This window comes from Epargyreus clarus, unplaced genomic scaffold, assembly GCF_041222505.1.
Source record: "Epargyreus clarus isolate Ecla_fem2 unplaced genomic scaffold, WU_Ecla_fem_2.2 ptg000015l, whole genome shotgun sequence".
Classification (NCBI taxonomy): Eukaryota; Metazoa; Arthropoda; class Insecta; order Lepidoptera; family Hesperiidae; genus Epargyreus; species Epargyreus clarus.
Window position 1 is genome coordinate 6,756,851 of NW_027332223.1, and position 26,338 is coordinate 6,783,188.

Consider the following 26,338-nt stretch of genomic DNA (forward strand, 5'->3'; position numbering starts at 1 on the left):
AGTTAATAATTACCTAGAAAACTTCATTTTCATCAGCATTCGTCTACAAGTACACAATTAGTCGCCGTGGACTGAGCAAGGTCATTACTCGTTACACATCGCCTACACCGCTATTCTTGTATCCGTTTTGAATAGAACTGTTTGTTGTTTTTATGCTGGATTTATGTGGATCATAAAGGTGGCAAACGAGCATGATTCCAGATTTAAAGAGACCACTAACAACATAATGTTTGAAATACTATTGCGTCTTCATTCATCGACTCTCTACTATATTACTGGGCATAGACCTTCCTTAGAAAGTGAGATGTCCCTTAGTCAAAACGCACAGTAGTTTTGAACTATAGAAAAACCAAACGAGCAGTACCTTCAAAAGGTACCCGACGACGTGGAAGCGACGCCGGGTTATGTGGGATACTTAACGCACTAAAACCCCCCCGGTGGCCGTCCTCAACGCTTGTTGGATAACTCCGGGATCTCCGACGGAACGCAACCGGAGTTCTCCAAGCGCGATGCCCCGATCGGGCTCTGCCCTGGGGGAGCACTTTTCGCTCCTCCCGCACCATTTGGTGTACACGACGGTATGCGACCACACATACCTACGTCCTTCCCGGGATCGCTTACTGGACGGCTAAAATTCCCATTCATGCCGCCCGCAACCCCGGAAGCCCCCTTTTAGTCGCCTCTTACGACAGGCAGGAGTTACCGTAGCCCTATTCCAGTCCCGGAACTACAGGGGCAAACCTATCTGATGGTAATTGGCCTCTGCCGTATATGTATCATATTTGTAATCAACCCCAGAGAGGATTAACTTCCTAGCTGTGTACTTACAGCATGCTTTACCCCTACCCTTTAAACCCAACAAAGAAGCACTTAATATTACTATAACAAGGCACAATTCATGTTTAAGATCACTGTAAACGAATAGTGAGGGAAATTCAGCTGCATTTCTTCCGAATTTAGTCTCACGATTGCAATATACGCGGATTACGAGCTAACAAAAGCATAAAAAGGTTGAAAGTAATACACGTGTTCATCGACTTTCTCATAACTCATGCGTTGCACGCATGAATCCCAAAGAATTAACCTGGAACCCTTTACAATATAATATACTAACAAAGACCTGAGAACTAATTAAGTATAATGCTTTATTTCCCATAATCGTGCAATTGTTACAGCAGGAGCAATGGAAAGCGGTGGGTCCCTGCATAGAAAATACTATAGTTTTACAACTTTATGGTAACTCTGACATTAAATATGCTGTATATGTAACTATTGCACTTGACCGCGATCTCATAGTGGTATGCGAGATGCGGTCTGAGACAGTTGTAATCTAAGATGAACTCGCCTAACATAATATCTGCCATGGATAAACAACTTAACATAATAAGTAAATCACAGGTAGGTATATGAACTTTTTTTTTGGTGAAAAAAATGGTGAATTACAACGCGTTATGCGACGCCTTAACGACTTACCCTAAGGCTCGAGCCTGTACCCTTACCATGAGTTTTTACGTGTCGACAAATATGACTGTTTTGGTATTTGTTTACGTATTGGTCCATACTATTTCCCATCAGCGCCCATAGCGGATTGTGTCGGAACTTGGAAATAGTATGGGCCAATACGTAAACAAATACCAAAACAGTCATATTTGTCGACACGTAAAAACTCATGGTAAGGGTAGTGTAGAGTTTTAGGTCGCTGGTTTCTAATCCGAAATATAATTTGGAACCCTTGTGCGCTAGAAACAATAATGTAGGTGAATATATGTATAAATACCGTAGAGTGGTGCGGTGCTCCCTTCGGCGACCGATCGACCGTGATGCACACACACTCGCGACTTCCAAATAGGTCCCCAGGACCCCCGTAATAAATATAAATTATATTATACGTCCCGTGACGAAATCTGAATACCGACTGTCTGTATAATGTGTGTTATGACAGAAACGTCAACCTTTTAAATTTTGAATTTACTCCTTTTATTAATAATCAGTATTTCGACCAGTTCTAAATACTGAACATACCCCCGCCCGAGAAAGGCCAAGCCTTTATCAACCAAAATCCAAAAAATAAAACCTTACACCGATCATAAGCAAACATAGAATAACACAAATAAGTTTGTGACAACACAATTCCGAAGCCAGCCTACTAAACTTAACCATAGGCCGAATAAATATAACCGATGTTGTTTTCAGTTTATCCGTATAATACAATCTTTCTCAGGCAGTAACACAAAATCCACACTAATTTCCATTTAAGGCAAGTTCTCTTCTTTTAATAAAACTAAATCTCCAATTTTAAGTGATCCTCCAGGTTAAGTCCATTTACTTCTAGTTTGAAGCGAGTGAAGATATTGAATTCTCCATCTTCTTCAAAATCTTTTGATAAAGAGCTTGCGCCAATTAATATCTCTTCATCTATAATTTGGTAATTCCGTCAAGTCATATTCCAGTACCGATAATAAGGATTTGCCTATTAAAAATGAGCTGGCGTTAAAACGTCAAACCCAATGAATCTTCCGTAACCACAATAGTCTAGAGTTGAGAACTGCTTCCATCCTGGTAAATACAGTTTCTAGCAGGTCTTCATATATTAAAACAAGTTCACCGATCACCCGTTTCATTAAAGTTTTTGCTGACTATGCAGCCTGCTCTTCATCTAAATGTCTTCTTGCAGTTGTATCATTTGTCCCACAGTCAAACCGAATGACATGTGAAAGATCCAGCCGAGAAGTAAATGTAGTTAATGTTACAAGAAAACCTTCCGTCGTCAAATCATTGACTCTAAATGTGCATTGTACAACCTTTGCACAAGAACAAATAAACACTCAAAAAGATATATACCATAAAGTTTTAGGATTCCTTAACCGCGAAAACCTAAGGATCTTTAAAACAAAAAAAAAGGCAAAATCCGTTTGCAATGTGAAATACCCCGGTGGCATTCACCCTATCCGTAGAACCGTACCGTAATGTACCGTACCGTAGGTAATGAAACCATTAAATGTGTCAATCCATTTGACCAAAAAACAAAATAAAACAAAATATCCTACAACGAAATACCAATAAAACAAAATAATAAATGAACTAAAGCCATAAAAAATATAACTAAAATGAAAGGGTAAAACCCCTAAATTAAATTAATATCTTTTTCCGAAATTTATTTACCGTACGTCGTCTTTCTATGTTAGAGAACCGTTTTCTCACCGATGAAAAGGAATTATTTATCGTAAACGTATCTGGTAAATATGGCGAACCTACCGCATATCGCCGTGTATCATCCCGTTGATGACTAATTTTATGATCTAAATGTCTCCAATCCGCAATGGCACTAGAAATGTCGTTAGTGTCCCTAACCTTATGTACAAAATTATCCGATTTTATATTCGTGAAAGTTTGGCAAACGTTAATATTCTGGGCACCTTTATCATTATTTACCGCGTATGAAAAAGGCCCGGACAATACATAACCAAAATTAGTTTGTATAGCGTGAGGCAAATTATTATTTATTTTAACAATATCCCCGAGCATAACCTCTCCTAATAAATCCGCACCGATTAAAATATCAACCTCCCGACTAAGGTAAAAATATTCATCCGCAAGAGGTAGTCCTTTGTAATGACTACAAATCTCTTTAGGTAAATTGAAACTAGGCAACTGATTAGTTATTTTATTTAAAATAGTAGCGGTAGATACCAATAACGGTCGACGTGAAAACCGCGGTCGAATCGTTAAATTAACCCCATTCCTACCACTATCCACTGGTATGCCACTCAGTCCCGTGATTGTAGAAGCATTTGTTTTAAACCGTCTTAAACCTAATCTATTAGCACAACTCTCCGAAATAAAACTGCCTTGACTACCGTTGTCCAATAACGCACGCGCTTCTTGATATTGCCCATGTGCATCCTTAATATGTACCATGGCCGTAGACAAAAGAACGGTACGATTAAACATATCAGCTTCAATCATGTTAGAAGTCAACGAAGCACCACCTTGATTCGAAACCGTAATATTTGCCCTGTTAGGCCCGCTAACAGATGAAGTACATGGATTATCCTCCACCCTATCCGTGACAACATTAGAAGTATGTGCCCTACTGTTACCGGTCACAGTAGGTGTCGCCACCGACCTTGCACTGCCCGATGCTGTCTGGTAGTGAGGTAAATCCATGTGAATAAGATGATGATGCTTAGGTGACTTACACTTAAAGCAAACCCATGAAGATTGACAGTCCGCTATCTTATGAGAGTTAAAACATCTAAAACATAGTTTATTTTCTTTAATAAAGTCTTTCCTAAGACCCACCCTTAAAGATAAAAATTTATTACATTTGGAAAGATGATGTATTCCCTTTTTACAACATTTGCAGCCTACCTGCCTATTTTCCTGAAATGCCGCATGAGTTTTAATAGTGCCATATGCCCGATGTGAATCACCACTTGACTCTAAAATCCTAAGTTCATTTTCCAAAAACCTTATTAAATCCTTAAATTCCGGAAAGTCCTTTCCTGTAAACCGTTCTTCAAAACCTTTTTTTAGACTATTATCTAATTTTTGAAAATTAATATAAAACAATAAATGAGTCCACTGATCAACCGGAAAATTCATCTTTTCTAGCGCTTTCGTATTTTCTAATAATGTATTTAAAAATAATTTAATAGAACTTAAATGTTTGGTGACATGTGAAATATAAAACAAATTATAAAATAGTTTATCTGCTAACAATCTTTTATTATTATATCTATTGTTCAATAGATCCATAGCAACCGAAAAATTATCTCCCGAAATAGATAAGTGTTGCAATAAAACCTTTGGTTCTCCAGCCAATGAACCTAATAAGTAATACATTTTCTCCGAATCAGATAAAGCATTATCTTCACATATCAAAGAATTAAATAAATCCATAAATGAAACAAATTCTTCTATTTTTCCCGAAAATGTAGGAATCTGTATCCGTGGTAAAACCACCCGCTTCCGCTTGTCACCATCATCCATTGACCTGAACTCCGAACCATGTTCAGTCTCCGAAGATGATATTTCTAAAAACTTCCTCTTGATATCATAATATATTCCATTATATTTTTTAAAATCGTCCGAATAATCCACATCAGAGCCTTCGTCCAATTCCGATTGCAGCTCCAAAAACATCGACGTAAATTCTTCATAATTACGATCCAAATCATGATACCGTATTTTAAAATTATTTTTATCTATTTCAGATTTAGGTTCCCGCTGAGAAAGATCGTAAATAGAATCCAAATTATGAATTGCTAAATCGTATTTTAATTTATTCAACCTTTGTTTAGATTTAGGAGCCATTTCAAAAAAATTGAAATAAGAAAAAAATAAATTAAATTTAAACCGATAGAACGCTGTCACAAAATTATATGTCAACCGACTTGACAAATATGAAAGCACAAAATATTACCGAATGTAAATTATAATCCGCAATAATAAAAATCCAAACCGAAATAAAACCGACCGAAATAATAGAGTAGACAACGACCATGCAGTCCACCTCCACCTGGTGTAAATGACCACACGTGCACTGTTACTCTTGAGGACTAAGTTGGTACGCCTCGATTAAGTATATCTCCCTTACCACACCTTTTTCAAACCAAAATACAGCAGCTCCAAACACTGCTGTAATGGCAGAAATAGATGATGCGGTGGTGCTGCCGGAGTCGAACCACGTAGAGTTCTACCACCTTCAACCGATACAACCCGAAACAGGAGAATGCTCCATACAAGCCCGACCGAAACACTAATAATAGTCCGAAAGAACGCCTAAAACCGTTGACGTTTCTTGTAGTACCCGATGTACATAAATAAAATAGTAACCGAAATAAATACGTGTATCCCTACGTAATAATTGTAGAGTACACAGTTTTTTGAATTTGTCCAGCCGCTGTAAATACTTATAATCCGGCAAAGTATTTACAAACGACGTGGACGTGTACCGATGTCTACACTACTGTTCACCAACACACAAGAATATACTTGCGAGCACGGAAACCCGAATCCCGACTCGAAGTGACCAAAATGTAGAGTTTTAGGTCGCTGGTTTCTAATCCGAAATATAATTTGGAACCCTTGTGCGCTAGAAACAATAATGTAGGTGAATATATGTATAAATACCGTAGAGTGGTGCGGTGCTCCCTTCGGCGACCGATCGACCGTGATGCACACACACTCGCGACTTCCAAATAGGTCCCCAGGACCCCCGTAATAAATATAAATTATATTATACGTCCCGTGACGAAATCTGAATACCGACTGTCTGTATAATGTGTGTTATGACAGAAACGTCAACCTTTTAAATTTTGAATTTACTCCTTTTATTAATAATCAGTATTTCGACCAGTTCTAAATACTGAACAGGTAGTGCTCGAGTTATTTCAGTAAAAGGTAATTTTTGGTTGCTACACTGCGTTAGCACGACCACACCTACTTTTACACTATACACAGACACGCATCAGTATCATCACACATCTCTGATGAAATTGGACATAATTCCTGTCCTATTTGGAGTTATAGGTCAATGAGCGGCAATGCCCACTTAACATCTATTTGTCAATTAACTATAAAATATAAATACAAGTAACAATCGAGCTCACTACGTATTTACTACAAAACAAAATAGAGGAAGGACAATTGGTTGAATGAGTTATTTATACGTAAAAGTTCGCAAGCAATTTCTCCGTCTACAATCAGAGGCCGGCGACGCCAGTGCGGCGCGTCTGCGTAATAAACTATTTCTGTAATGTCTGTTCACTATTTCATTATACGCTAGATTAAGGAACGCTAGATCGATATAAATCTACATACATTAAAAGGACTTCATTGTTTTTGAAAATGACCCGCGTGGCAAGTGCTCTGTACCTGTCTAGCGTGGAGAGGTGCCCGGTAATATATGATAAATAAACATTTTCTGTATTATTATGTTTATTGTGTGTAAATGGCACTTTCATGTGTGAATGTCATTTTTAAAACAATAGTTTCCTAATCTTCTAAAGATACATATAATAGGAATGTAAGCTTAACATGTCTGTCAATCGAACGTATTTGCAAAAAAGTTGTTTGGGGAACTGAAAATATATTTTTATTTCATTGAAATCGATCTACTCTAACTATATACCATTTAATTTTTTTTTCTAATGTGGTGCGTATACGGAGCGGAGAAGACGCAGGGATAGCTTGTATAGAACTATGAGTGTCAAAAACTTTTTATGTGTGGTAGCAAACGGAAATACGTGTTGCATTTCCGTTTGCAGCGGATATGACTTCATATCTGACTAAAAAAAGGTAAAAGGGCTCCAAGTTATAAGCCGCACGTTCTGCCTTATAATAAGGCAACAACAGTTTACCGCTGTTAATTCCCCTACTGCTATAAAAAGCTACGACAGATCTGCTGAGAGTAGCATCGTATCTATATGGTCACACTTTTATTAACATGTATAAAATTAGTTGATTACAATAAGTAGCATGTAACATTTTTTTATAATATAGAAGTAGCAGACAAGCATGCAGTCCACCTGGTAAGCGACTACTACCGCCCATGGAAATCTAAAATCAAGCTCGAGCAACGAGATGCGACGCTACCCCTGAGGACTGAGCTGGAACGCCGAAAAGTAGGACTCCTTTACTATAAACTTGCCTCTCAAACCAGAGCACAGCAGCGCTTATCACTACTGTTATTAGGCAAAAATAGGTGTGGCGGTGGTGGTGCCGGAGTCAACCCACAAAGAGTTCTACCACCTTTACATTCACTATACGATGTAAAATTATAGGTTATACAGTATTATTCTCTGTACCAGGCCATCTTGGATAAAAGAAAATCAAAGTAATTAAATACTTCCATGAAATAAAAAAAAAAAAAAAATTGCTTTGTACAATTACAAAGAAAACGGATTTATGCAACTGTAGCATGATTTAGAATGTTTGTTATCGCGGTGCTTACTTTATCGCGGAGAAAATGCTAAGCCTAATCAGCTAACTACTAACTTAGGGTTGCCACCTCCAAAAACAAATGTATAATATTTTTTACTTCTCCAAGAAAAAATCAGATCCCGAATACATAACTCAGGTTCTAAAATGATCAAGAATTAATATTACAACGTTCTAGTCTGTACAAATAATTTAATAAGATGAAAAATAAATTAGTTATGTCTGTGAATAATTAGTCAAAGGTCTGATTTAAAGTATAAAACGACCATGGCCACAAATATTTCTATTCCACTACATTTTTGACATTTGCAAACGTTATTTATAGTACCAAAAAAACCTCTCTCAATCGCCTTGGTTCAGTTTCATATTCAAGATTTCCATTAATTAACATTCACGTCTCAACAACAAATATCAACAGCTTTATTACTTCCGCTACACTTAATTTATATTTTATTAGTTTTAAACGGACTTTCGTATCACATTGAATGACTATATTCATAAAACAAGATTTTTTATCAACAATAACAAATATCATACTGAAAGTAATGAACTAGATAGGAGTATATTCCGAATTAGATTAATCGGATTTGAGTTAAAGGGCCAAAAATATTCGTAAGGTTCGTGTAATATGATTCATCTCTGCTGTGTTGTTTAATTCCTTTTACTATGAACTTGATATATTTATACTATTTTTGAATTAATTAGGGGTTTATGACTGTGACCACCCTAGATGCTATCAATATGTGAAACGAAGACTGCATGGCTAATGCGCCTTCTACAGTAATAAACTTTCCTGCCGCCTGCATATGGGATTTAACACCTTATTAGCAGAAGATAAATGACTCTTTCGTGTAATCACTTATGATATACTTAGTCTACAGAGAGGTTTGTATGGCGCCTGTGCTCGCTTTCTAAGTGTTTCTCGTGACAAATATTATCGTCCCTATGATGGGCAAGTGAGTTAACTCAGTTCTCAGTTGAGGTCAAGTTCCAATGTGGTACAATACATAAGAAAAAAATTAAAACCAACATTTTAGGTGCTCTCATAGGCCTATACAAAGATACATTTTAATCCCTAAAAAGGACTTATATCATAATCTAAGACGCTAGCCAAATAGATTGGATTTATGAAGAATTTATGAAGAACACATATACTTGAGAAGCATATGGGATTCAACTCATGACTCCAATAGAGATGTGTTTGTCCCGTCCAAGAATTTATTAAGCTAAACATCAGTATAGCTTATTATTGTCCCAGAATTGTCCAAAATTTGTTTCCAATACGAATGCTTAACGACTTAAGTCTCCAGACTGGCCAAACGGAGAACGTTATGAAGAAGTGTTTTTTTTTATTTAAAAAAATGCTTATTGAATAAATCTTCAATGTGTCAATAAAATTATTATTTTAAAGCGAATATAATCGCGGGTCAAAGTTAGTATTATGGAGCACATTTTGTACTTATATTATTCTATTTTAGCATCCAGCATCCCTTATCACTCAGTAGGCACAGACAGCTCGTATTGCTTATATTGTGCTTGATAAAACATGAATCATTTGAGTGACTCATTTCACAGTAGCACACATTCAAGAGATAATAATTAAAAAATACCAAAACAATGTTTTTATATCAGTTATCAGAATTATAAACAAAATACTGATTGTCATTTTAAGTAAATATATAAAATTGCTTGATTATGATATCGCATTAAATGTAACATTTTTTACGATATACTAAAATTATCTTAAATTTATTTATTTTACAATATTGTTATTTTTATTTAAGTGTCAGTTACAATTATTTTATTAAAGTGACAAATTATAAAAAAGAAAAGACACCTACGAAACGAAAATGATTATCTTCTACTATTTACTGCTCTTATTTACATCTTATTAATCGTAACTGTATAATATAATAAAAAAACACCGCGATAGTTATGATCATTCAGTGGAACAAGTCCATAACTCCACGCTACAATAGATCTACAACTTCCGGATGTTCCGAAGAATTTACTCGCGCCCGTACTTCCTTGAGATCATCTGCGTATGCGCATCCATACATAATGCGTTTCTTACATGTTCCTCTTCCACGCTACACACCAGGAAGATACTTTAAGCTACTTTTAATGTATTGGTCGGCTGACATGATGTAAAATTAAATGAAAATTTAAAAATAAAAATGTACTTCAATTTAAGTAATATATACTTGCCTACTTAAGCATAGAAATAACTTTCGATTGTAATACAATTATGATTGTTACCATTTTATAGAAGCCCAAAATATTCGCATATTTTCCGCAAAAAAGAATGATGTCCAATTAGGTACATCTTTTTTCTACTTATATCAAAGTATATAAAAGTCGGTACCCTACGTTTGTCTTTTATACAATAGTAGGAATTGGTGACTGACCTTCCGATACACCACCGTTATGAGCACCAGCTTGTCAAAGAGGAAGATCCTCATGAGCTGCCGCCGTCTCCGGGCGTTGTCCATCGCGTAGAATTCATGCTGGCGTAGCAACCTTCCTTGGTTCAATAGGTTTAAGTAGGGCTGCAAATAAATATTCATTTTAATATAACCTAAAATTATAAGCCTTTTATTAACGATAAAATAATAAGTATTTCAAAAATCAAGGTACATAAGTCGTAGGTTGTTGCTATTTTTGTGGAGTATTAAATATATTTTTAATAACTACTTTTTAATAGAAATGTGATATTTATAAACATTTATGATTGTAACATTTACTTTATTATATTAAGTTCATAAAACAACGTAAAAATGTATAATATGTTACTTTTTGTGTTGTTTAATCATTATAATGTTTAAGCGTGTTATTTTATAAAATCATATTGAAGTGTCATTATGCTAAATTATTAAATAATTACGCTACATATTTACTTTTCATTTCACTTACGGGACAGTCTCTTATGTTTTCTAGTGCCATTATGCCATCAACAGCTGTCAGCACACACTCAATCATAGTTTTTGCTAGTTTCAAACTTTCCAATGGCGTTTCGTCACTGTCGGAAAACTCTCCATTGCTGCCACCAGTCTCGTCACTATCCACACTTAGTTTAGATATTCTAGAATCTGACTCACACCTTTCGTTTTCATAATTTGTATATGTTTTCACGAGATCGTCCAGAAACAATTTGTACCTCGGTATCCTTTGAACAGGTTCCAAGAGGTAGCTAGAGAGATCTAATCTATCGCCTAATTCTAATTGTCTTTCCTGAAACAGAGAAACAGTGTTGCTTACAGCATTATTCATAAACATGTTTTCACTATAACTACTTACTGACCACATTGTGTAGGCGATTTAGTTCATAATTATTAAATTATTATTTTTAGTTACTTTTTATTCCTCACTGGCAAGATATTTAGTACTGGTCATAAAAAGAAAACATTTTAAAAATTAAAAAAAGAACAAACATAGTGTACAGTCACTTGTTTTTTTTTTTTGCAACTAGAACTGTTGCTTATCAATACGTAATTGATATTTTTATTATTAAATCGTAATGTCAGTGAGTGTTTAAAAATTACCTAGTGCACAACAAAATGTGGTGGTAATTATTTTCTTGGATTTGACAAAAATCTGAATATTATAACTTGGTCTTAAATTTTTATGACAATACTTAAATTGACATAAAAATTTAAGACCAAGTTATTATTTATGGATGTAAGCATGACAAAAATCGCATATTGTAATTGCACGACTCATGATGCGAAGCATCAGAGAGTGCTTTACGATCGAAAAAATTTTTTCGCTTCATTTTTTATATTGCAGTTGTCGTGTACCTACTGTATATTGTAAGAAAGATTTTTTCGTTACTTTTTAATTAGTATCAATAACGTTTTGGCTTTCACCGGCTATCAGATATTTGGATCAGATGATATGTGATCACGCTCAAGAGTGGGATTACTGGAGCAGAATTTTATTTGAACAAGTAGGCTGAGAAGTTAGATGGGAAATGGCGCGCGACAATATATAAACTTTCACTCCACAAAACATATTAATATGATAATGCCCAAAGTTTTGTTACATTCTACACTGAATATAAATATGTTGCCGTTATGTTAATTGCTTGTTTCCCAAAAATAATATGTTTTCAAAACAGGTATAGTGAGTGGAAGTCTAGACTGCATTTTTTAATAATATTAGAAACGAAATATCATCGTTCATTTAAATTTGCATTTTAAATGCATCTAATTGGGAATATTATAGGAAATTCCCAGACGTGTTGATTTTCTCAGTACGTTCGCTGCCAGTAGATGATGTAGGTACCTAATTCATTCCTAATAAAAACAAGATTTCTAAATTGCATGCGTTCAGTACCTTCAATACGTAAATTAGTTTTATCATACATGTTAACTAATACCTACGTAGTAACTATTTATTAATCTGTGCCTACATACATTTCGTACAATAAGTATCATAATAACATCAATTTAAAATGTATCATTGTTGATCATAGAACGTTCTCAAGGCTACCCATTAAATTATGACCATATAACGGCATAACTAACAGTTACACACATAACAGCACTTGCAATTCCATACGCCGTAGCTTACACAAATGAGGAAATAATACTGAAGCACGCACCGCGTCGTATAAACATGCGGGAACCGATAATGCAGACGATCAATTTGCTTTTTATGACAATTGCCTCCCCGCCTTGATACTGATGGTAATAAATACTAATGGCGTATAATGTCGCTATGTAGGTCTCTCAAACATGTGCGGAAAATCGTATACACCTCTAGCGTGTATGAGTAGCCCATTTTACTTGATGCGCTTCTTTACGCAATGTTTGTGATTTCAAAACTTTTATTTCGAATCACATAACATGTGTAATGCTTATTTGCGCGACATAATCCGCGAGATGAAACCCAATTTTAATCTGTCGCAGCAAGTCTTAAAAATGTATAAATGTATTTTCACGCTAATATTAAAAACTTTAAAAATTATCAATAGTTTTTTATTCAGAAAATATGCAGTATTTCCGAAACCTTGTTCTAGTAAAATTATGTTTGATATTTACTTAGCAATTCCAAAAGGCAACAGTGTTTAAAAGTTTATTTTTTCTCAAAGCTACAGAATGCATCTTTTATCTTTTATTCAATCCAATTTGTTCATTTCGCCTGCCACTTGCTGTCATCCTGTTAGATATCCTGCGACTAGTGTGCAGTATAAATCTTTTGAAGTATCCTTGCTATTCATACTCTTCCTATCATTGGCATTGCATCTGTCTTTATGGTTGGTTTATTTTTTGCCTTTTCCCTGCGTCTTCACCCACATTTTCACTTTCGAGTGTTTTGATTGTGTGTTGTGTTACACACAAAAATATTTTGAGATCAAATCTGTATATGTTACAGAACATGATATATCAATAATTTACCATATGAGGGATTCTTTATGCTCATATACATTTACTATATAGACCCTTTATAAGATTCCCTACATATACTAAGCTGTGAAAGTGAAACACTCAACGACATATCACACTGGTAACCATAACGGGCTGTCGTGCTGAGAGTTCTAGGTTCAGTTTTTAGTTAGGCACATATCAAGACAAGATCTTACGATTACGGTCCTTGTGTCATTGACCTTTAATGTAGAAATAATCGTGGACTTAAGACTCAAAACATATTTCGTTTCATAAATAAGCACATAGGTTTTGAGTCTATTAAATTCATATAAATAAGTACCTTTCAGACACATAAGTAATAAAATAAATTCAACTCACCTGAAAAAAGTGCTTATTTTCATACACTAGTCTCGTTGCCCTTTTATTATTCCTAGAGTACATTACGTACATGTTAAACCTTTGCTCCTAAAATAAAAAAGATAAAATAATTGGAATACAAATAAATATTTTATCTTTAATCGGTTTTTATATAATAGATATAGTAGATATAGATATATCAGTTTTTACATTACAGTAGCTAGTATTTTAAAGTCATTTATGGGCCAATTGTGGTAACACCGTCGCTTTACTTACTTCTACAACAGCTATGTCAAATGCTGCATGTTCTGGTTTAAAGGTTAGGACAGATGTACCGACCTATGACGCTATAGATGACGTCATAATTGGTTGATTACAGATGTAACCTCTAAAATATATTATCAACATCATGATAATATTGCCTTTCACTAAAACTTTTTAAATCATTTAAGAGAAATATAGTAGTGAAATTCTCGATATTACCAATTCAGGGTTAAATCAGCCCATCTAATTCGTGCGTTACTAATGACAAATACCAGTGATCGAGATGAAGTCAAAATAAGGTACGGAAAACATCCTTAAACATTATTACAAAGGAATTTTAACAAACACGAAGAGATACACTGTTTACACTTGTGTAATTTTACCACAAAACATCCGGTAGTTCTTATTTTTTTAAGATTAGAAATTAATGTAATTCACCATCTTAAATTGAAACGACTTTACCGTGGCAAATGTTATCGAGGCATGGAATCACGCTCACCATCAGACCGTGACACCAATGTTTTATTACCAGTTTTTATTATCTGTTACTATTTACAGTTCAAGTTAAGTATTAATTAGTAGAATTAACTCTTGCCTAGAAATCTGTTTTTCTTAATCTTTTTGTGTAAGTACTTTACATAGATCCAAGCAAGAGGTCCTTTCAAATTTCAAATTTCTTTTCTCGAGTATTACACGTTCAAGGAATTTTCTCTATTGCTTCAACCGAAAAAATGACTTATTCAGAAGCTTAAGAGCAGTTTTTCAAATTAACATATTTTTTGTATGCAGCAAAGACGAAATGGAGTTTAAGAATTTAGTGAGATATGCTCTAAAATAGGCAAGGTATATTCATGAATTTCTAGAGAACAAACTGTAAGCCCAAATAAACTATTCTTATTTCATCCAACTTGTTCATTTGACCTATTACTGTTGTTCTCCAACGTAGCTACAGTAGATATAGTAGTCACTGTATTACATTACAACCTTGATACTTTCATCTCAGTCCTTAATAAATCATATAGTGTGATTACTTACAAATCTTCTAAAACATTGTCCTAATTTCCTCAGATCGTTCTCGCAGTCTCTCAATGCCGGGAGGAACTCTTCCGCATGAAATCTGCATATGCGCTCGATATTGGCGAAGATGTCTGGCTTCATTCCTCGTAGCGTCGGTGGAATGTCTTCACGTGCCAGTTCCGGAATATAGTCCTCCACGACGTGCCGTAATCGTTCCACATACACGTTTTCAGTATGCAATAACTCATTAAACCTCTCCGTCAGTCGTCTGTAACGAAGGAAATAATTATTTAATTATGTATTACATAAAAATAACGTGAATGGTCTCAGAATATTCTTATAATCTAAGGTTATAATTTAACTGACTGTTTGCTTAGGGATCAAGCTCGAACTCTGTAAGGCAGGCAATTCTGCAACGATTATCGTCATATCATGGTGATAATATATTGTAATTTGGATTTAATCATCCATTCCCTGATTATAAAAAAATATGTACCTTTCAAAATTACGGTAAAACAACTAAGTCCACTTAGCAACAATTTTCCAGAAAACTGAAAACTTAGTTGAATATGTTTCTAATAAAGCTTACTCGATCAAAATATATGCAATACAAGTAAGAAATCAAATTTCAAACTATGTAAGCATGAAATTCTATACAAGCATTATTATCAGGTGCGAAAGCAAATTATAATTGCAGCCACAGGATGTAGGATTATATTGCACAAATTTAGATTGTATGCAGTAATTGTGACCTTGTTTCTGTGCCGGAATTACTAGAAACTGCATTATGAATTTTGAAAATTGTATTATTACACACCCTTGCAGTTTTTTTTTATGTATAAACAAAATCCATGGTACGTCTGTATGTACAACTTGGCTGATTGAAGATGTAAGAACACTTAACTACATTCTCACATTTTTTTTGTGGAAAAGATCTTTCATTATTTACTGTCTGATCTGATAGAAACCTTGATAAACTTGTAAAGGAAAATATGAGAGACATTGTGCAGACAAAACTTGTCCTTAATCCGCCGACATTTAGCTAATTGAATGTCATCGTTGAACTCTTTTTATTTTAAGAGGAGACTCATATGATCAACAAATAAGATAGTAATTGATCCAAAAGAAGAAATCATACGGGAGTAAAGACTTTGTTATTTATGACTATGAGTTTTTTTATATAAAATATGAAAAAACAGGTTATCTGTACATTTCAAGGATTGACAGAAAATCAGTGCAAATGAAGAACTCGTGGTTTAGCGTCCAATTTCATACGCGTACATATCAAAATATAAACGGTATTGGCCTTGAAAGTGCGGCCGCTAGCCTCGTTACCTACGCGTTGTGACGTCACAGCGTTTAAATATTTTCACGGAAGCATTCTATCTTATTAATAGATTACCCAGTTACTTTATAGAAACGTATTAATGTTAAACGAGCGATCGTTGCATACGTAGCAACATCGTAATCGAACACTGTCACGTGTTACTGTTGTACGGATACCTGGAACGTGACTATCAGCTTATTTACTTCAATGCTAAGTTAAAAACTTCTTTGAAGATACCATTACTACTTGTGTTTATATATGAGGAAAAAATATTACTTAACTGATGGAAAAGTATGAGGATAGGTATGAAATGAAAGTCTAAGTTCCAGAAACTGGATTCAATGACCTTTTCAATGGTAAAGATCTGATGTCCTTTTCAATAATGCAGTCATTGGCGGCCCGTCTGTGACCTCCCGTGTACATATATAACGTTAACATGAAGACAATATGTTTCTCATGCATCCACTTTTATAGTCCTAAAGCTTTGGACGACCCTGAACTTGCGGGAATTTCTCACAAAGATATTTGCCCTAAAACATCTCATATTAGATTAATAAAACGATCCTTAATAAGAGTCCAAGATCAACGTAGCGGTGAATACATTAAAATTGCATACATTTTTACATTGACAAAAAGTATCACATCTACTTATTTGGTTCAGCTCAAAACTAACAATAGAATTTTTATGTGCCTACTAATGCTACATAGCCGCTTCAATATCATACACTTAATAACATAATGAGAGAAATCACAGCTGATTATCATGCGGAATTAAAATCAAACAGTCTAAATGAAGCTTCACTAAAGCTTTTCAAACAGAAACCAAGGAAAGGATAGGTTGGTTTGTACGCTTGCCAAAACAAGCATACGTCACAAGATGATATCATAGAATGAAACAAGTTGCAAATATAAACAATGCGACCATATTATGTCACTCAGCAAAAACAAACTATTATTGTAAGTGATGGTATGTTTATTTCCGTGGGAAGAAACGATTCGCCGAATTGAGATGACATTGACTTTGAGATTCAAAAACTTCAGATTCATGGACAGATGTACGTCAGTTATTAGTAATGATTTGTTCATAATAGACATTGTGAAATTTCGATCTTTGGTAGGTAAAACGGGGATAGATTGATTATTGGTAACGGGTGTTAAACAGAAGAACGTATAATATGCTTTACGTATTTGTATATAAATTTTTCAAGCAGAAGATTTTGTCTTCTTCAGGAAAATAATTATCTCTTGCTATAATAATAGAGGATAAATTGTGAAGAAAAATTTGTATCGAACCGAGACTTCTGCATAACCTTCTGGACATATAACTTATATTTATCAATCCTCGGTGAGATAAAGTATCTACAGATCAAACCTTTCTTATTGTCACAGCAAACCTAATGGGTAATGATATAACGATCAGTAAAAAAATTAACGATACCAGAAAAGACGTTTCTCATTGATGCAGTCGAATTATAATGGTTTAGAAACGAAAGCTTAGGAGCAAGTGTGCCAAAAAATATAATCCCTAAGTTGTGTATTAATGAATAGATAAAAGAATTTCAGTCTTATCGGATATAAATTATAAAAACATAAGTAATTGATCAATCGGTAAGATAGACGATGATCATGATTTTGTTGTTGATTAAAACACTAAAATTATTGGATTTGATAATGAAATTGGAATAGTTTTTTTTTTCATTCGTTCAATACTTCATTCCTACTTCCAATCATACTTCGAATACCAGAACGCCACATAAACTTTATCTCTATTAAATAGATAGATAGATAATAGCTATTGTTTAGTCCTAGATTTCATGCATTACTGATAACCTAATTTAATTTTATGAATGCATATATTTGTGGGCGCGCCGGTAGGTATATCTACAATGGTATTTCGATTCAACTAATTTAACCAATATTAATTATTAACTAATATAACCATAATAATAATTAAATGAATAAGCGTTAATGCCACCATAGTAACAATAACACCCAAGAAAAACACCAAACAGTTCAGAGCACCACCGTGCCGTGCCCACTATTGGACAACTTCTGATCTGTTGACAGTAGCGCGCCCCTTTTTTATACCATGATACAGGTAGCCAATTGTTAATACGGAGCGGTAGTTCGAAATTAATATCATGTGATTTTAAAAACGGAATATTTATATATGAAATGAAGCATTCTCCCACATATTATATCAATTACATATTCTAGTTACAGTATCTGGCATAATTAAATGAAATTACGATATTTTTATAACTTGAAATGTAAGAGGTACCTATAATTTATGCCTTTTGTTCTAAATTTCGGCTAACCTTATATCTGTCGTCGTGTATCTTAGGCTAATCTTAATCAGCTTAACTTATATCTGTCAAGTATTCCTTTTTTAAATGTCTTAAACTGAAAATTTTTAGGCATCCCAAGCGATACTATATTGCTTCAGTCTTCATATCTTATGATCATTGGAAGGAAAATTTATTATAATTTCTTTAAGATACGAGATGTCATATTAAGAGTGAAATAATATTCGCCATTATTACAACATATTTCTTCCCCTCCTACACTAACCAAAACATATAGGTATCACATTTCCAAATAACATTATAGTTCACTAATTAATATACGGCGCTAAAATCTAGAGGATAGCGAGGCAGTAATTAAAAGAAATTATGTACAAGTATCAACACTTGTCTCCGTTCACGCAGCTAGGTTAATCAGAATGACCTAGTTAGTAGCATAATTACATCACTTTATAACATTCCTAATGCAATGTAGCAAGCTTTGAGAGCCCATTTTATGTACCACTCTCAAACGTACAAAAACTAACATAGACACATTGCCTTCATTTGCCTTATGTTAACTATAACGATATCTTTAATCATTGTTAGTAATTTGATTATGATTATCTTAGTAGTATAGCAGTCATGTGCATTTCTGCCTTCAGGTCGAAGATCCAGGATGGTAAATCCAGAAAATTGCTCTTATCATCGCATGCTTTAATAGCATATTATAAAATGCCATGAAAGCATCGCAAGGATTCCTACATTACTTAGAGTAAAAATTGAGATTTTTTGTGTGTGGTAGAAATATAGCCTACTCTTTTCATATTGAGAGGAGACTAGTGCGCAGCATTTAGACAGGTATGGGTTGATAGCGATAAGGTAGATTTTAACCCAATGACCTCTTGTAGTATTTCTATCCCATTTGGCCTAGGTCATAAATATCTATAGTCAACAGTGGCCACTCAATGTGATTGCATGCTCATTTGCTGTCTGCATTACATAAATTAAAGGTTTCTGAGCTATATGAATCATTTTGTATATTAATTTAATTCCGACAGTTTAGTCATTTGTATCTGTAATAATAAATGAAAAAATAAAACAATAACAATAGACTATTGTGTGCAATATCCTCTATGAATAATCAATGAGTTTAAGTAAAACTTGCCTTAGAGTAAACCGCAAAAAACGTAAAAAAATTAAATGGAATTATTAATGTTGTTATAATAGACTAATTAAATATTTTATCTGTCAGTTTAGTAAATGCAATATTGAATTGTTTATAATTAAGACAGCATGAATAAGAAGTTTAAAGTACAGAAGAGAGACATCTAGATTTTTTATGATTTTCCATTGAAATTTATTATGTAAATGTAAGTAGGTATGTGGCAACAGAAGTAACAAATAAATTATTTTAAACTAAAATTTATTTATGGTACTATGCATAGGTAGCATAATGTTCTTTTGCGAAGCGTACATCGAAATATGCGACTTTATAAATAGTTACGAGTAGCCATGTTTATATTTATGTAAAGACTTACTTTACTTAGTTACAAGTATATATCTTTACCTAAATGTGTAAAATCTATCGTAGTTATCATATCGTAATGCAACCAGATTAGCCCTTAAGTTCAAGCTAAGTTCTCAAATTCGTAGATAACTATAATTATGTTTTGTGGTTATCGTAACTATTATTAGTTACAGTTATGACAACCGAGGAGCCACTAATTTTTTTTTTTTATAATATAGGTGTAGCAGACGACCATACAGTCCACCTGATGGTAAGTGGCTACTGCCGCCCATGGACATCTGTAATCAACCCCAGATAGGATTAGATATTCCCACCTGAGGTCGGCCACAGATGCGCCGCTACCCCTGAGGACTAAGCTGAAACGCCTCAGAAAAGTCTGTCTCCCTTACCACACCCTTCAAACCGGAACACAGCAGCGCCTAATACTGCTGTTATTAGGTAGAAATAGGTGTGGCGGTGGTGCCGCCGGAGTCGAACCACACCTACCTAGGGTTCTACCACCTACTAATTATGGTAATAATATTATGCCTGGCATTGCAAATAGTATACAAAATATAGTATATACTTTCACAATTAAAATATACACATTATTACACATACATGATAATATAGGGAAGTGCACATAATGGATATAATTATTTTTTTATTAAAAAATTCGTAAAGCAACTTAATTGTACTGTAATGGAGATAATGTAATTAAAATTAATCAAAAATGAGGGAATATATAAAAAATACCACGATTATTCGATAGATTGCACGCATAACTAATTCATTAAATTAATAATTACGCATACATAACTAGACGCACTTATAATTAATGATTAGGGAGAGTTAGTCTATTAATTAATATGATATTGGTACAATAATAATATAACGATGGACCTGTTTGAACAATATATGCGATTATGTGATGTTCACGGTTCATATCATGCATATAATGATATGATTTGTAAGAACAAGGGCTGGTGACGTAGTAGTACGAATTTCAGTGTTTCGCCCTGAGGATCCGGGGTTCAAAATGCAGATGACAATTTTTTTAACACAGGTACCTATAATACTTCATATCATATGATACAAACATCGTATGGAAATATACATACACACCTAACACTTTCTGTTGACCTTAATACTTAAAAGTCGGTTAAGTCTCCTATTGATAATTTTGTCAGTGGAGTGGACAGTAATCGTTCTATATCACTCACTGTATTATAACCTAAAGAGACTTTATCACTATAGTTACATGTTGAAGAAAAAAGTAGATTTGCATCAAAATCGTAAAAACATGGAAAGAGAGCTTAACATAAAGATTTATTAATAAAGTATTATTATTAAATTATTATTATTAAATATTTAATTAAAGACTCATACTTTTCGGCAAATTCTAACATTTAATTTAATAAACAAAATTAACAATATTTTGACATGATAGTAGCATGGTTGTGACTAATTTTAATTAAATTGTATGATAATTATATCAGTAATTAAGAAATAGAATACTACTTAGTCACATTTACTCCGCATTCCACCTGACGAGCACAATGACCTTGGACTATTCTTATCTCTCTTATCACGTAATTTTCATCGCCTTGTCGAATTCGTCTTCAAAATACAATACAATATCTAATCACATAAATAATACCTAATCACATTGCATATTACTTGTATGCTCATCGAACTTCAAATACAAATTCCCTCTGGACCTAAAACTCTACTTCTAGAATTCTACTTTCTAGGGGGTCCACCCGGACTATAATATCGTACTATATTTAAGACAATTGTATATTAAAGAATATTATTATAGTACGCACAATATAATGTTTATTTTTGTCGATAATTTAGATTTCGCAACCTCAGGTGACCCTCACACAGAAATACCTTCATGAGCCGCATAGTGTGTGTTAGTTTTTATAAGCGTTGGTTGGTGCAAAAATATTGTCATGGATCGTAAGTCAGCTACAAAAAAATAAATAAATAATACACATGTATTATTTCTTTCTGATTCTATTGAAAATTTATTAGAATTCAAAAGGCCTATAGTTTTTAATTCTATGAGAAGCACTTTTTGTTTCATGGTTGCAACGCTACTTTCTTGTCTCCTCCCCTTTCTGTTAGTGTTTTATTACCTTTTTTATTATTTTTTTCTTCTTGTTGACGAGGGGGAAACCTTCAAAAGGTACCCGACGCCGTGGGAGCAACGACGGGTTATGTGGGACTTTTACCGCACTAAAACCTCCCGGTGACCATCCTCAGCGCTGCGTAGAGGACTCCGGGATCTCCAAAGGAACGCAACCGGAGTCCTCTTGGCGCATGGCCCCGTCTGGCTCCGTCCAGATGCTTATGAAGCTCGCCACTCCGTGTGGAGCGTACGACGGTATGAGGTCACATATACCATCGTTCTTCCCGGGGTCGCTAGCCAGGCGGTTAGAGCTCCCACTCTTGTCGTCCGCAACCCCGAAAGCCCCCTTTTAGTCGCCTCTTACGACAGGCAGAGGATACCGTAGCCCTATTCTGATCCCGGAACTACAGGGACAAGTGTTTTATTACCTACTAACTTTTAAACCGAATTGACATTCGGGTCTGTCATTATCAAAAAAATGTGGTTTTCCTTATGATATGTGGGGGTGAGCATAAATCATATGATAATAATTAGGATAAATATGCGTTTCCCCACATTAACATAGTAACACCATCGTACTAACCAAAAATTGGCACGTAATTTCCCATATAGACATTGCGTGATAACTAGGTTTTCACGTCTTTTATTAACATTTATTATCTCTTTCCATAATATGCATGCATAAGTTTTTGCTTATGCATGCAGCTATAGGAATAAGAGGTGTAGGATTTTATCTTTAACCTAATAGAGTAGGAAGTCGAATTGCATACCAGTAAGCTATTATTTCCATTTTTCCAAGCCAATATAAAACCTGTACAATTAAAATGATCATAATAAAAACATGGAAAATTTTATCTGAACTCGTAGTTCTTTTAGTACTAGACTGTGTTTTAACCATTTATCCTTTTTTGAACCGGTTTAGCAACGGCAACACACGTAGTCATATATACAGGAAAGATCAGTTGTTTTAAATGCCGCAATATAAAAACAACACTATTTAAATTATTTTATTAACGTCGCCAACCTATTACTGTCCCACTGCAGGTTCTTGAGTCTTCTCATATTGTCAGGGGGGTATCGGCCGTAGCCCACCGCGCTGACCAAGTGCTTCTTGGTATACTTATACTTTATACGTATGCTAAAGAACATTTTTTAAGATCTCTTGGTGTGTAAATTTTTTGGCAATGTTTTCCTTAATAGTTTAAACGAGTCATGATTGATTTGTAATATGCACGTATTTTTTAAAATGCAAAGAAGTGTCTTAGATTGGAATCCCGGGCGCCCTGGTTAACCAAGTCTCGAGGCCCGTTTTATAAGCAGTGGTCGAGCTTTTGTGTTAAGTATAATATAAAATTCACCATTACTATAGTTAGATTAAACCGTAATTTACTAGTAATCTTTGCGGATGTGACGCAATTTCAATGTCATGTTGTATCATTTGAAATTGTATTTGGTAAATCCCTAATCAGTATTTACAGTAACAAAGTTAAACTTCCTATTAATCTATTTCAATGTTTATACATAATATAAAATTTTAAACTTTAATTACTTTTAGTAGGCTTTTACTTAATTGTAGGACTAAATAATATTTTTTCTTTAATGTTAAGAAAGTAAACTTGCCGCCCACTGTTTAGGGGGTCACTCCGCCCATGTACCCCTGATAACGATACCACATAAGTTTGAGGTTGAACACAGATGTACGTAGATTAACATAAGTTTTAACATAAGTATCTGTAAATATAGTAGTGAATATATTTAACTTATTGTAAGCCCTGCGCTACAAGGTAAAGGGCAGGTATTAGGCCGTAAAGAGATATGCTCTACATCTCTCACGCGTCCAAACTAGAAAACTTTGTGACGCTGAATGGAGGTTGCTATGCTAGTATTTCTTTTCATTCCTATTTTAAAACTAACACATTCAAAAAATATGTATACGAAGTGCCATAGAAAGTTAGAAATTCAAAGTTATATAAGTATGTAAATTTCTGATCTCAATTATTATATGAACTTTGTACTCAAATAAAATACACTTTTGGACACATCAAAAACTAATTTCAGTTGCCTGCTCGATATTAACTCTAAATTATTTTATGGAAGTAGTTATTATTGTAGTATTTATAGAATAGTATAAATAACTATGTGTCAATTTTAATCACTGTTTGTTTGTTAAACAAATGACAAAGTTCGGTGTTATTATTATTAATATTTGCTTATCTTTATTTGGCCGTAATAAAACAATATTAGGATTTTTCAAATACAGTCACGTGAACATTATATGAGGATATTAAGGATAGACAATCGTTATCTTTATATGTATCTACATTTTAATCAAAAGAGATCATGGCAGTGAGCCAAAAGGATACGGATAAATATTATACATTATTGTACACCACATTTTAGGTACAGCATTTTAGTAATTTGAATTCACGACCTCTGCTCAATCTAACTATATATAAAAATGAATGTTTGTCCTTTATAGAATCATAAACCATGCATTTGATCATGTGATCTTGAAAGTTGTTGTGCGTGAGCCAACGAAGAATTCTGATTTGTTACAACCAATTTTCGACAGATGGCGCCACTGTCATTTTTTCCTTTTTAAACGCGGGCGAGGCCGTGGGCACTACTAGTTCAGAATAAAGACGCTAGGCCTTATCCACGGATATCCTAGGCATGAGCTTGTAACTACTACTATATAAATGAAATTACCGGCATTGAAATGCTAATATAAACTTGGAAATACCAACTATTTACTTCTTAACTTCTAGATTACTTGTTCATGTTGTCTACGCCATGAAAATATTTTTACGACTGTGCACATCTCCTTAAACAAAATAAAAAATTACACATGAATGTACTGTAATACTTTGTATACTATAAATAAAATGACTTCTTCTTTGGCAGTAAATGATAATATCTTAAGGAAATCGACATGCCTTATAGTTACGGCTTCACGTTTGGCCAGATTCGTGTACAATGATATACTCTGGCCTAAACCCTTCTTATGTTGATAACACGCCCGTGGCAAGCCGTGGAGCTGCCACGAGTCAATGACGAAAATATTAAGTAACATACAAGTGAAGTGAGGTTTAAATATAATTTTATATTAAAACATATTATTGAATATATCAGAAGAAAAATCGTAAACAGAAAACAAGTACGTTTTGTATTGGAATTCCTTTGTAAATAAAGATAGCGTATTTAAACTATTCATTTTTTTTATAATATAGGAGTAGCAGACGAGCATGCAGTCCACCTGATGGTAAGTGGCTACTGCCGCCCATGGACAGTAACCCCAGATAGAATTAAATATTCCTACCTGAGGTCGGCCACGGATGCGCCGCTACCCCTGAAGACTAAGCTGGAACGCCTCGGAAAAGTCTGTCTCCCTTACCACACCCTTCAAAACGGAACACAGCAACGCCTAACACTGCTGTTATTAGGTAGAAATAGATGTGGCGGTGGTGCCGCCGCACTCGAAAAAGGGTTCTACCACCTCCAATTCAGTATTTAGTTCGTCGTATTCCATGAGAACGAAAATGTTATATTTAAAATGAATGCATTATTTCTCAGTAGTATTGAAACTTGTTTCAATTTCTGTTTTGTTACTGATTTCGTAATATCACAAATACCTGCGGATGTTTATTTACATAATATGTAAGTATAACATGTGACAAAGAATCATAACATCTGATTTATGTGTAAACTAACGCCCGTACAGAATTTATTATATCAATACTTTGGTACACAGAAAAGGTCAAAATCCATGTTTGTTAGGGGACAATACTGTATAGATTCATCATTAGAGGAAATCACAAACAAAATCTTATGACCAAATTACGTCTTGAGTAGAATCCCTACGAGCCACACCACGAAATTTTATCGAGGGAATATCAATGCACTCTATAAAAATCATATAAATTTATATGGATACAATGTTTTAATTTATGGTTAAAAAATAATTGTTATTTTTTTATTCTATCTATAGTATTTATGAAAAGGACTGTCAGCTAGAAGAAGATACACCTGCCAACTAGAGGAAAATATCCTACACGTACGAATGCGTAGAAGCATGTTATTCAAAACATTAGAATTTCGCCCGTTACGACCATGAAACTTATTATTTTTATG

The 26,338-nt window shown here is 34.2% G+C and overlaps 1 protein-coding gene across 2 annotated transcripts in view; it reads right to left on the bottom strand.

Moving 5' to 3' along the window:
• LOC140747724 (uncharacterized) overlaps positions 1 to 26,338 on the bottom strand; it is a 44,750-nt gene that overhangs the window by 16,330 nt on the left and 2,082 nt on the right. For both annotated transcript variants that reach the window (XM_073080307.1, XM_073080308.1), the window contains exons 2-5: positions 14,970 to 15,219; positions 13,692 to 13,778; positions 10,858 to 11,175; positions 10,353 to 10,493 (exon numbers count right to left, since the gene is read on the bottom strand). In XM_073080307.1, the coding sequence (XP_072936408.1) occupies positions 10,353 to 10,493; positions 10,858 to 11,175; positions 13,692 to 13,778; positions 14,970 to 15,219 (796 nt within the window). The remainder of the gene's footprint in view (positions 1 to 10,352; positions 10,494 to 10,857; positions 11,176 to 13,691; positions 13,779 to 14,969; positions 15,220 to 26,338) is intronic.